The 12,002-nt window shown below is 37.3% G+C and overlaps 3 protein-coding genes across 9 annotated transcripts in view; 2 read left to right on the top strand and 1 right to left on the bottom strand.

The window, feature by feature from the left end:
• Positions 1-33: 33 nt before the first annotated feature.
• Positions 34-3,184, top strand: LOC124175718 (D-aspartate oxidase). The gene is made up of 6 exons (XM_046556169.1): positions 34-1,019; positions 1,238-1,361; positions 1,453-1,598; positions 1,679-1,835; positions 1,920-2,198; positions 2,526-3,184. Exons 1-6 carry the CDS (start codon positions 832-834, stop codon positions 2,634-2,636), a joined length of 1,005 nt encoding a protein of 334 aa, XP_046412125.1. The 5' UTR covers positions 34-831; the 3' UTR covers positions 2,637-3,184.
• LOC124175712 (histone acetyltransferase KAT8-like) lies at positions 2,691-6,405 on the bottom strand. Its single transcript, XM_046556157.1, has 7 exons — positions 5,715-6,405; positions 5,194-5,453; positions 5,011-5,101; positions 4,711-4,838; positions 4,182-4,412; positions 3,848-4,092; positions 2,691-3,746 (listed from the first exon to the last, which is right to left on the bottom strand). Exons 1-7 carry the CDS (start codon positions 5,899-5,901, stop codon positions 3,527-3,529), a joined length of 1,362 nt encoding a protein of 453 aa, XP_046412113.1. The 5' UTR covers positions 5,902-6,405; the 3' UTR covers positions 2,691-3,526.
• Positions 6,406-6,569: 164 nt separating this feature from the next.
• The window catches only part of LOC124185773 (probable serine/threonine-protein kinase DDB_G0282963), a 54,529-nt gene continuing 49,096 nt past the window's right edge, over positions 6,570-12,002 (top strand). For 6 of the 7 annotated variants that reach the window (XM_046576917.1, XM_046576909.1, XM_046576892.1 and 3 more), the window contains exon 1: positions 6,570-6,987. The gene's annotated coding sequence lies outside the window, so the exon portion shown is untranslated. Of the gene's footprint in view, positions 6,988-8,074; positions 8,133-12,002 lie in introns of all 7 variants that reach the window. The other variant, XM_046576883.1, reaches the window with a different exon arrangement.

Raw genomic sequence — 12,002 nt, 5'->3', positions numbered from 1 at the left:
AAGGAGTGCCTTATTGCAATCAATTCAGCACAGATACTTGGATGTTCGGTCGTTTACAGTCAGGCGTCATTATCTTACGCAATTTATTACGCTATTTATCAACGAATTTATACATTTTTTTACACTCCAGTGAGTACTCAAGTGGAATTACATGACTTTTTTTAACGTCCATTTCAATTATTACTTTAGAAATAATCAAACACGGTGACTGCAAAAATTTAAGAACGATGTGATTTTTAAATTGAATGCGTTTAAATACAATATAAATTCGGTCAGATACGCTTGAATGATATCATAAGTATTTTAATGAAAACAGGGCTGATAAACATACAAATAAGTGTAAGAAATCTATGACGAAAAATACGCTTGAGGAATATTTTCAACATCCGAGCAGCACTGATCTCTCTTTTGCCTCCGTGCTCTGCGCTCTGCGCGTCCTTGTACGCATGATCGTATTACGACTAAACGAATTAGTGTGAAACACCAGAGGAAACACACGTTGTTTGACGAGTGTGATGTATACACAGTAGCAGGAATCTGAAAAGATAGCAGCCAACGATAATGGTTTATTCCATTTGAGAGCCTTAATACATATGGTCAGCGCACGATGAAATGTCCGCAGTCTGGTTTCATTAATCGTGTCAACCGCATCGTATCGTTACTGATGCTAACGTAAAAAAAGTTGTGATTCGTACCGTTGGCTTCAGTTCAACATAAACAAAGTCAAGCTATTAATAGTTACAGTAACATCGACACGGTCATCCGTTCTCTGGCGGATTATGTTTATAAAAGAAGTCGATAAATAACTTCGACATTGTTAATTGAGTGATAATGAAAATCGCGGTAATCGGAGGTGGTATCGTCGGATTGACCACTTCCCTTGAACTTAGACAATCAGAATTTCGAAACGCCGACATCACTATCTTTGCTTCCAGCTTTAACGATACCACAAGCCACGTAGCTGCCGGATTATTTCGCGTTGGTAACGCGTTTTCTGGACCCACCGAAGATGTAACCAGGTTGTTATACACGCGAGTATTGATTGCCTGAAAATACTTGTATACTGTATAAATTCCGTATCCGTTACGCAAGACGAGATTCGTAATCATAAAAATCTGCGATAAAAACGATGATAAATTTAGGGTTCAAAAATTGAATATATTTCCAAAAATTTGAAATCTTTCCTGACCCTTCACCGAGTCAATATTCCACGTTTTTTAGAGTTTGAATCTTTTAGAAAATGGGTTAAGGATGCGTACGAATATTACGACAATATACGTAAAAGCTCCGAAGCAGCTATTGCCGGTATTACCGAAGTTTCTGGGTACATTTTTGCTAAAAGCAATCCTAATTTAGTCGAGGTAATATATTACAAATAAATACATTTTTACAATTCTGAAGCGATATGCTGTGCAATATACTTTACTATTTTCGTGTTACATACGGGAATAGAATCGCTGGTTACCTGGCTTGGTTCCTGTGTACCGAAAGGCAAAGATAGATGAATTCGAATTGGTTGGCGGCGAATGGAATTACGGAACATTCTTTACTACATTACTTACCGAATGTACGCTGCACTTACCGTGGACAACGTTGAAGTTAGTAGCATAATGCGACATAATTTATTACATCAGATAAAATGAACAGTTTTTAAATTTAATATGCTGTTAAAATTCAGGCTCCAAGAAACCGGTGTAAAGCTGATCGAGAAAAAAATAAATAGCATCAATGAATTATCACCCAGCTTCGATTTGGTTATTAATTGCACGGGTATGGGTGCCCGGTATTTGTGTAACGACCGACGTTTAGTTCCTATCCGAGGACAGGTGGCAAAGGTATAAAAGGGGGGGAAAATGCAATCTATAACGGTAATGATTTTTCGCTCTTTCGATCAAATCATCGTAAAAAATAAACTCTAGGTAAAAGCACCTTGGATTAAAACATGTTTCTACGGCGAATTGGATACGTATATTATTCCGGGATTCAATGGAATTTGCACTCTTGGTGGTGTGCGAAGCTTTGAATCCGAGAGCAACGTGATTTGTCCACATGAATATGCAGCGATTCGCGAAAGGTGTAACAAGTTGGTTCCCTCGCTTGCAAAAGGGGAAACCATCAAACATTTGACTGGAATTAGACCGCACCGGGAAACCGTGCGTGTGGAACCAGAACAAAGTCCGAGTTACGGGAAAATGAAAGTGGGTACCCAGTAACAAACGTATTTCTTTTTGAAGTAACGAAATCATAAATAAATTCGGAAATTCAGGAATTGGAATCCAATATATTAAGTGACTCGATCTGCCACACGTAGAAAATCATTACACTTTTTTGTAGTGCGGTTTACTTTACACACTAAACCAAAAACCAATAATAGCTGGCGTGAAGTACTTCGTTCTACGCCTCGGTGTTCCCATAATATGCCGAATTTCTGATTTTGAAAGCCATATATCGCTCAGTCCCGTACTTATCTTGGATCCCAATTACGAGTTGTGAAATTATTAAATATTTCAATATGAACTGTTCAGGTGGTTCATAACTATGGTCATGGAGGGTACGGTGTGTGCACTGCACCGGGTACAGCTAAATATGCTGTTCATTGGGCAAAGGAATTTCAAATATCTTCGTCAAAGCTCTAAATTGTATGCTTCAATAAATAACACTGGACAGGATTTTATGAAGTAGAATTAGTGTCGGTTCATTGTTAATTTTAATAATAATTGTTCTACAAAAAATATATAAGAATCACACAATACTATGTGGCTTTTTCGAATGTCATTCTCAACCCTAACTCTAAAGTGTGTACTATGTATGTTTAACAATAATAAGCGTATACGATGGTAAATTGTTTTTCCTTCATGTCTATGATCTAAATACAAAAACTAGATATAACTTAAAATTATACACATAGAGTTCATGGGTAAAATATAATATTACAACGATACAGGAAATGAATTTTCCTTACTTGAAATTTGTTGCATTTTTTCCATTAAGATCTGTAAATTTCTTCACATAAACTGCACTTTACCACAATTTTTTAATACACAGTAACGAAGTTTTCACGCAACAAACTACGGGCATAAAATAATTAGGAAATTCTTTAACGTACAGCGATAACACTGATACAATCAAATCGCACAAAATGTATCGTAATATATTCATATAGTAAATTACATGTTTCCCTTTTTACTCTCGTACATTCGTCATTCATACTCTCTCAACGCTTCAGTATGTAATTTAGAGGTAGCAATTTGAACTATCTTGCCGATTTTCAGTGATCTGACTCAACTGCACAAAGTCGACATAATTCCGTAGCAAACTAATGGATATATCAACTATTACATAAATAATAAATGTAATGTTCGTTGATACACATAGATTTTGTTTGTTGATAAATTACAGCTGATAAATTGAATCATTCTCAAATGCTGTAAGACTCTCATGATACGGAACAAAATAATTTATGTACCAGGATGATAGTGCTATTGTTAATTTTAGTTCGACTATCGTAATTCGCCGTCAACTGTATTCATTTCTTTCCTGGTTTTATATTTTTACGCGGTGGTGCCCCCCATCGTAGGGAGCTCGAGTCAACTGTCAAACGAGGTCGCTTAAACTGGCTGCTTTTGATATGTTCTTCAACCAATTTTGGGGTCACGCAAATTACGTGCTGTCCTTTCCAGTACTTCACCATATTCATGCTTTGGAGTGTTGAGATAATGTCAGTCTGTGAGATGCTAGTCATTTGACTGTAACAATATTGTGTTTCATTCACTATAAGTTACACTTAGATTTCAAGTATTAAGCAAATCAACATCAACTAATAAAATATAAAATGTAAATTTTATACCTTAAATCTTTGATGCTGAGTGTTCCTCTGAAATCTCTTAATATCTCCAGGAGAATCCAACTCCAGTAGCTCCTGTACGAAAGCTTTCCTAAATCACTGAGAGGCTTTTCGGGGCTTCCAACAGTTTGCTCGATCCTGCTCAATTCATAACTGAATGCGATGAGCAGCTTCCCATATCCTTGTCGTTGAAACGGGGGCAGAGTTAGAATGCAAGCAACATTATTTCCATCCGGCGATTCTTTTTCCTGAATGAAAGTTTTTGTTTTATTGCAAGAGGACAAGCGAAGCTGACTTCACTGTGGTAAAAATAATATTTTTGTTTGAGAATTAATACCTTCGAAAAGTAACCAACTAAATGAGCTCCATGTTTATCCACTTCGCAGAGAATATAGAATAGAAAAGGCTCGACATCGAAATACAATGTTTTGTGATCCAGAAATAATTTGGCCAACAAACAGAGATTCTGGCAGTATATCTTGTGCTCTCTTCCATCAACCTCCCAGATACTCAGAGTACCTTTGCGATATATTTCTTTGCCAACAGGCTGCCTGTGAGTACATTCGCTCTGAAAATCAATTAACATGTAAATATGCAAACTGTGCACGCAACGTTGAACGTGGTAACGTTAGCGTAACAAAGTATATTTTTAAAACAGTGTTTGGTAAATTTAGAATCAGGTAGTTTTCAAGAGAGTTGTAAAATTAGTATGACTGACATTATGATCGATGGCTGATTGTATTTCAGAGAATTATAAACTGACAATAGAGGCATTTTTTGAAAAGCACTTTCTCACATTGACTTTAGAAGTTTCAACGTTGTGTGCATACATTTTCAATGAATTTCAACTAAATTAGATTAATTACCATGTGGTATCTGTAAGTTTTCTCGAGCCTCATATATTTCAGACAGTATTCACATATCCATAACTTTGGCTGTTTACCATATTCTTCAGGGTATGGGCTGAAGTACCACGTGTCTATTTCATATCGCCCTGAAAAAATGAGTTTCAGCATAACAATAGAGGTAAGGCACAAAAAAAAATTCCATTAAAGTACTTATAAACATAAGCTGAGGAGACTTTATGAAATGTTAAGTTTTCTATCGTTTTACGAATAATTTACAAAAATCTACAAATATTTTGTAAAGTAATATTTAAAGCTGACCTATTTGTATCCTGTCAATATATTTCACTTTCGTTATGGCCTCATGTTCTTTCTCCAAGGCAGCAGTAGTTGGATCCATTTCTGCGTAGGTCTATTATATACATGGGCATTACAGAGCCGATAATATCTTCCACTAAATAGTTCATTCTGTGCTAAATAAATGAAATTAACAGCTATACCCACTTTCTGTATATGATTTATTTCGTCGTGTCGCCTCTTCTGATTTCGCGTTATTTTCCTGTCCGATGAATCTGCTAACAAATCACTAGCTGGATTCCTGTCGCTATTCTTCCAGCTCTGATCGCTCATGTCAAATCTGCTAGACATTATCCTGTCTCTAGGTACCCACTCGTCCAATCTTCTATTATATCCTTCATAGTGCACGTAGTATTCATAATGGCCTTCCCCCTCATTATATCTCGTTTGAATGATTTCCGCCGGATCTGTAATTGCGCCGTTAGTGTTGAATGAAACGTGACGATTGTAGCTTTTGTTTACCAATGTAAGTAAACACTATTTGAATGCCGGAAAGTGAAATTCAACTTTTCGCAACTATAGCTAGAACAAAATATGCCAAAAGTCCGGACACACGTAGATGCATGTTGTCTGATATGTGCTGATCGTACGTCTGGCGTCCGGAGCATAGTCCGAAGACGCGTTATAGTCCTCCTGTTATAACCTACTTCACAATCTGAAATACTCACGCCATGAATCATCCGACCTACGGACCAAGTAGTGTTCCCCGATGTCCAAGGGCTGCTCCTCGAGACTATCCGCGTCATCACCAGATCCTTTACCACCGTTCGTTGAATTGTTCTCACGATTTTCCGGCTTTACCCCCGATTCTTTCGCGCTCGAACTATCTTTACCCTTGTGGTCAGTGTCCGCCATTTTAATAACAATTCACGAATTCAACAGTAAAACAAGACTCCTGGAGCTGGCGCCACCATTACTAGTGCCACCAGTGTCATCGAAAAAATTAGAGACGAAAGGACGGACAGAAAACTTGTATATTTTCCGTGTTTCTTTAGTATTAGCGCTATCTGCCGCCATATAGATTTTTACAATATTTAGGACTGATTTTCGATTGTCCTCGATCGTAAGCGCATGTTGGAAATCTTCGGCTCGAGACCGACCCGCATTTGCCATAATGAAAGCAGCGTATAATGCAGAGCGCATTAAAACGGCGAATTATTATAGTAGGAGTTGAGGTTTGAGAATGAACAAGTGGCAAACATCAGCAAACTTCAACCGTTGACTGAGGATATGTATCTTCAGCAAACGCTTCAAAGGCCATAGTCATTCGCTGATCAGTAATTTCCAATCCTCAATTCGCTCTTCACTGTTCACACTGTCTTCTTGATGGAAATAGGAGTCGATTACCGTGGTTACCGACGGTACCGACACTACACTACCGCCAATATTAGTTCCGACAACCTCGTTCGCGCCAGAGAGCGCCAGTTTCGGTCGAAAACTGGCCACCGTCGCAAAATCGAACACATAGTTTAAAATTCGGCCGCTAATGTCGCACTGTAACAAACGACAGTCGTATATCTTCAGTCGCCGTTGCCGGTTGCCGAGAGGTTGGCTGACGTCACGACGCATGTTCCGTCCTTGTTCCGAGCTATTGAATATTCGAATGACACAGAGACAGGTGGTGGTGGTGTAGCCGTGTAGGCAGTGAGTAAAGAACATTGAGAAGCGGAGGTGTGGTTTAGTGTACGGGATTCTGTGAGATTGATGCACCGCGACGCATACATGTACATATAATCTACCGTTCGGTTATCAACGACGACGCGTGAGACGGTTTGTGCATCAGAATTCACAATTGAATACTAAATCCTGGTAAATCCTAAAGTGACATGTGCGCGTGCTGGTTCATACACCGTTGTGTTTAGGTGTGATTGCAGTCAAGTTTTATAATGTCTACCGCCGATTCTATTGATTTTTACAAGATATTTAGCTGCGTAAGAAAAGGTGAGTCTTTCCTCCCCCCGAAACCCTTTTCAATTTTCTCATGCTACAACTTGTGCGTGCGTATAATGCACCGCACCTGCAATATTACAAGATAGTCAACGCCGTTTGTTCACGTGCGTTAAATTGTGATAGTCATGCATGAACCTCGCACGCGATGCATCTCGGTCTTACGTAGACGTTCTTTTGTCCGAATCAGGCGTCTTTTTTTTCGACCCTTTCTGTACCTACATATACGTAGGTATATTCTTGTAACTATTATCGTTACTCGAAAACGATAAAACTGACCATAATCGCACGCCGTAATACTCACGGTACGTAGAAACGAAGATTCTCATTCTCGTGGAGGGAGTTCAGAGTCGAGATCGATCGTCGAATGGAATCTCGTACAACTTTTTCATCTCCTGTTTGATATTCGGGACGAAAAACGGCTTCAATTGTAATGCCAATCAGCCGCGTTCCCAATGACGCGCGTACGGATAAAACGACGCGTTGATATCTTCCGAAACTAATAATCCAATTCTTGCATACCCCCTGTACGCATACGTGGAGCTTTTTACACACTCTGAATAGAGGCTAATCCAATTACTGGTATACCTACGCGAGGTCACCACAAACGTGTGACGAAATACCAAACACGTTTATCATTTATATTTATTTGTTGTACCGCATCTACAGTTGACTTGGTTTTCTAATGATTATAATATACCGTATGAGTTAGGTCCCACATTTGTTTATTATCAAATCGATTTGCAAGAATACTTTTCAAACAATGCCTTGAGATTCCAACGAGTAAATACCACAATGTCGGGGCTTGTTTCGAAAGTCTTTAATTTCTTAATCAAATTTTACAGATTATGGCTAATTTTCATTGAGCATTCAACGTTTCTACTTTACAGATGATATTACAATTTTGTGTAAAGAAGAGGCGATAAATTTTTCGAAGTCGGAAATTCGCGATCATAATTATAATAACAATAATAATGTACGTACAGTGTAGATCAATGATAAATGAGATGGTGGAAAGAGGGTGGGAAATATTGTTGGGAAGAAAGAAAATGAAGAAAAATTGCTGAATTTGTTTTTACAGCTTATTTAAGAGATCATCCGGACACGTCTGGTTGTTCGCCGGGAGGATTTTTATTTTTGTGAGTAAATATGTATGTGCCTAAATGATGAAACCCACGTTGAAAAAAATACGTGTATTAACAATCTGAGGTGGAAGGGATAAATGCAATTTATACTTCGTATGCTATAATAATTTCGCGGTTTTTTTTTTTTATATTGTTATTAATCTTTTATCGAAGCTTTTGGTAGGTATACATATAATAATGCGGATGTGGTGCATGCGCGATAATTTCTGGGTTGCAGTATGTAGGTACGAAATTACACATATGTACAATACCAGCACAAACACAATATTAGTAATATCCATATATGATTATATATTATTCTTATTAACAATATTATACTCTCTGAATATACCTAATCTAATATTATAATCGACCGTAAGGACTAACCGCATTTTTTCTATGCTCAAATTGTATTCAGAATGCACGAATTTCGTAATCTTTAAATGCATTGGTATACGCGATATGTTTCAAAGCTATCGATTAGAATGATTTTTTCGTGGACGTTAGTGACTATTATTATCATTATATTATCCATAGCGTGAATGATTATCGCACCTCGGGCGTATCGAATCGATATTACTGCATCGATTTATCGTGTCGTTGACTCCAACTCAATATTCTGTTATATTTTCACGTTTCATAGACGTGATCGAAGTATTTTACATTAAACGATGTACATAAAAATTTCGGTTATGCAATCCATGTATACGTGTGTTTGTACGTATTGAGAAAAGAAAATTCACAAGTTTTCTGCAGCAATGATATGAAAAGAAAAACACTCGGGCATGACTGAGTAAGATGAGTTCAAACCGACTTTAAACTTATCATCATGCATATTATATTGCAAGAGATCTTCTTCTCTGTACCATTGCAGAGATCTGCGGAACATAGCGGCTAATACTTATCCTTGACTTGAGAGTTCAACTTCCGCATTGCTTGTATCTTTACCTAGTTGCCTTCCTCGTTATACCTATATTGTAACATCTCTGCTACGGCATGTGCCTGTATATTTACACTTATATATATATATATATATATATCTGTATATATTACATCAAGTTATACAGTCACGTTTGTATAACTCATTAGCTGTAGCATGGTCGTGCAGAGATTATAACTCGAGGTATAAATTACTCGTTGCATCGCAGAGAAAAATTATGTCATTACTGGTTAGCGTATGTTATATACAGGTAATTATGACAAGTTTTGTCAATCACAGCGTTGCATTCGCGGGTTGTTGTTTAGATACCTATACTTTTTCGTATTCGGTTAAAAGTCGGTAATCGATCATCAAATTTCTACGGAATTGTTTTTACATCGAAGTTTTAACGACTTAGGAATATGTTTCTATCACCCACAGCTGCCACTGAAGTCGTGTTTCATTTGTTTCCAACTAACAAAATAAAGGTATTAAAAAGCAAATGAGTTCTAATTAGAAAATTGGAAAACTATGACTATGAAAACTATGGCAAAGACTGACTAATACAGTACACTCTTAATTGCAATGCAATTCAATCGTCGTTCGCGGTTTTCCTTCATTCGCATTTTTTTTTTCTCCTTATTAATTACAAACTTTACATTTATTCTCCAAACATTTTTCATCTCTTCTTCTTCTTCTCCTTTTTCGATGCATTGTATTATTTGTATTACAAAAATTTAATAACGAATGTTTTGTATCGAATCTCTTTCGACGTGCAAGAATAAACCACATAACAAAATACTCGGCTTATTATACCTATGTATACATGTAAATTGTATAAATGATACACCTGACACTCAACCACACGCGTTAGTAGTTGCAACAACGTTGGTATTAAGGCTCACTCACCTGCAGCTAATTATTTAAGTCTACTGTCATGATAAATGCCATGAGTATCGTATTGCATGCATAACTCGTCTCGTCACTCACCATCATGATCGTCATCACAATCTCGTGGTAATTCTCTTTGCCACAAATTTCCTCCTCTCTCTCTCTCTGTCTCTCTCTCTTCCGATATCCCGTTTTTCAAATTGCTTCTCACTTGCAGATGCGGTCTCACATCACGATTCGTGTATAACGGGTATACAACCGTATATCTGTAAAAATAATTTCATATCCACGTGTCGGTTCTCTTCTCAACGCCGCAGGGATTAGAAACGATTAGACAAACAACGTCTACCTATTTAAACATCTGAATACATTTTCCTACTCACAGTTACACGGAGAAAATATTTTATTTGCTGTTAACAACAAACGTACATGAGTAAGAATTTCTTCTCTGCATGCACGATGTAAGGAGACTGTAGTGTGTAGATGTTTATGTTTACCCTTTTCAATCCTTTGCTTTCGTTTGCAAAAGGGTAAACATAAACATCTACACACTACAGTCTCCTTACATCGTGCATGCAGAGAAGAAATTCTTACTCATACAAATCGGGCACATGAAAACAAATTTGAACTCACTGGTTATGAGAGAAATTAAAGACAACAGAGTCAGGGCGGCTAGGTGGTCTAGTGGAGTAAGTCTCCGGTAAAGCATCGCTAGATTCCAGGTTCGATTCCTGGCTCCGTCGTTAATTTTTCAAATTCACCAGTTGTTCAAATTTACATATTCTCAACAAACGTACATATTTGAATATGGCAAAATCAATTTATCGTTATTATTACCGGTTAAGATTTGATAATAATAAAAAAACATTTATTTCACCACATCCAAATACCATTTACGTTTGTTAAGAGGAAATAAGCTCTTTGGTCATTCTCACTGTATAATTTCGTCGACAATAATATTCTCACCGTATTTTTATTCTAACAAGCGTAATGAAAGATCGCGGTGTTTATTATCGGCACAAAACATCGTAAACAAAAAAAAAACAAAAAAAATCGAAAGGAAAGAAAGAACGAAAACTATCCGATTGGTGATCGTTAGACGTAGCGGTTAACCGCGAAAGCTAGAGAGTGGATTAAAGGTCGAGAGTTCGCGTTGTTAGACGCTACCAGCCGTAGTAGGAGTTAAAAAATGAGCCATACTATACCGTTAGAATACAATACGCTGCACGCCGCTTATACAACGGCCATGACGATGGTAAAAAGCAGATCGTATCCTCATCTTCTTCTCATCTGCTCTTCGGCGCGGCGATAGTCGTACGTGTAGGTACCTAACAATAAGTAAGCAGGAGGAGTCTAGATATCTACAGATTTATTTTCGGCATTCCGACTCCCATAAGCATTTTACTACAACGCTGGTGTTGCCGCTGCTGCTGCTGCTGCTGAACTGTGTCATCCTTTTTTCCCTTTCACATTTTACGTACGAACCGGAAATAACATTTTGAGAACCGAATAAATCCATCCTCGAATCTTGGTCAAACCACTAATCATTCACTTCTCTTCACACTCCTTGATCAATTAATTACTTTAACCCTTTCAGTCACAGAAATCGTCACTATATACTTATAGTGGCACCCTTTTCTTTCTTTTCACATTAAAACATGCCACTCATTTCTTCTCCGGTAGACTTTCAAATTTTTGTTTTTTTCGCTTTAGGGGCTTCTGTGACCAAAATAAAAGGACAATCTTCAGCATTATCCCTGGATTTTCAATTTTAGTTCGAATTTTAGCGTCCAATCGTGTCCCGATAGGCCTAAGATTTAGTATGTGTGTAGATTTTTAAAGTGAGTTACGAGCAAAGATAATAGCCACGATTATATTATTCGGATTCGGAAATTTGGATCATTCTTGACGATTATTTTATTGTTACGACGTAAATATTTTCAACATACCAATTATACTTACATATGCAATTTACTAGATCATGCATACGGGGGCTGAAAAATATTTCAAGCTATTGGGAACCGATTATATCCGATATGAAGAATTATTTCTTATGTGAAATACTTATACCAAAT

Source organism: Neodiprion fabricii, chromosome 1 (genome assembly GCF_021155785.1).
Source record: "Neodiprion fabricii isolate iyNeoFabr1 chromosome 1, iyNeoFabr1.1, whole genome shotgun sequence".
In the NCBI taxonomy this organism is placed as follows: Eukaryota; Metazoa; Arthropoda; class Insecta; order Hymenoptera; family Diprionidae; genus Neodiprion; species Neodiprion fabricii.
Note: the sequence above shows the minus strand (reverse complement) of the source record. Positions and strands in the feature narration are given on the sequence as shown.

Bases quoted from the DNA above. Each gene is read 5' to 3' on its own strand.
- LOC124175718 (XM_046556169.1), top strand. From the start codon at position 832: ATGAAAATCGCGGTAATCGGAGGTGGTATCGTCGGATTGACCACTTCC. The intron at 1,599-1,678 runs GTTAGTAGCATA...GTTAAAATTCAG, and splicing joins TTACCGTGGACAACGTTGAA to GCTCCAAGAAACCGGTGTAA. The intron at 2,199-2,525 runs GTGGGTACCCAG...TGAACTGTTCAG, and splicing joins CGAGTTACGGGAAAATGAAA to GTGGTTCATAACTATGGTCA.
- LOC124175712 (XM_046556157.1), bottom strand. From the start codon at position 5,901: ATGGCGGACACTGACCACAAGGGTAAAGATAGTTCGAGCGCGAAAGAA. The intron at 5,102-5,193 runs GTGGGTATAGCT...TGTATATAATAG, and splicing joins AAATAAATCATATACAGAAA to ACCTACGCAGAAATGGATCC. The intron at 3,747-3,847 runs GTATAAAATTTA...ATATTGTTACAG, and splicing joins CTCAGCATCAAAGATTTAAG to TCAAATGACTAGCATCTCAC.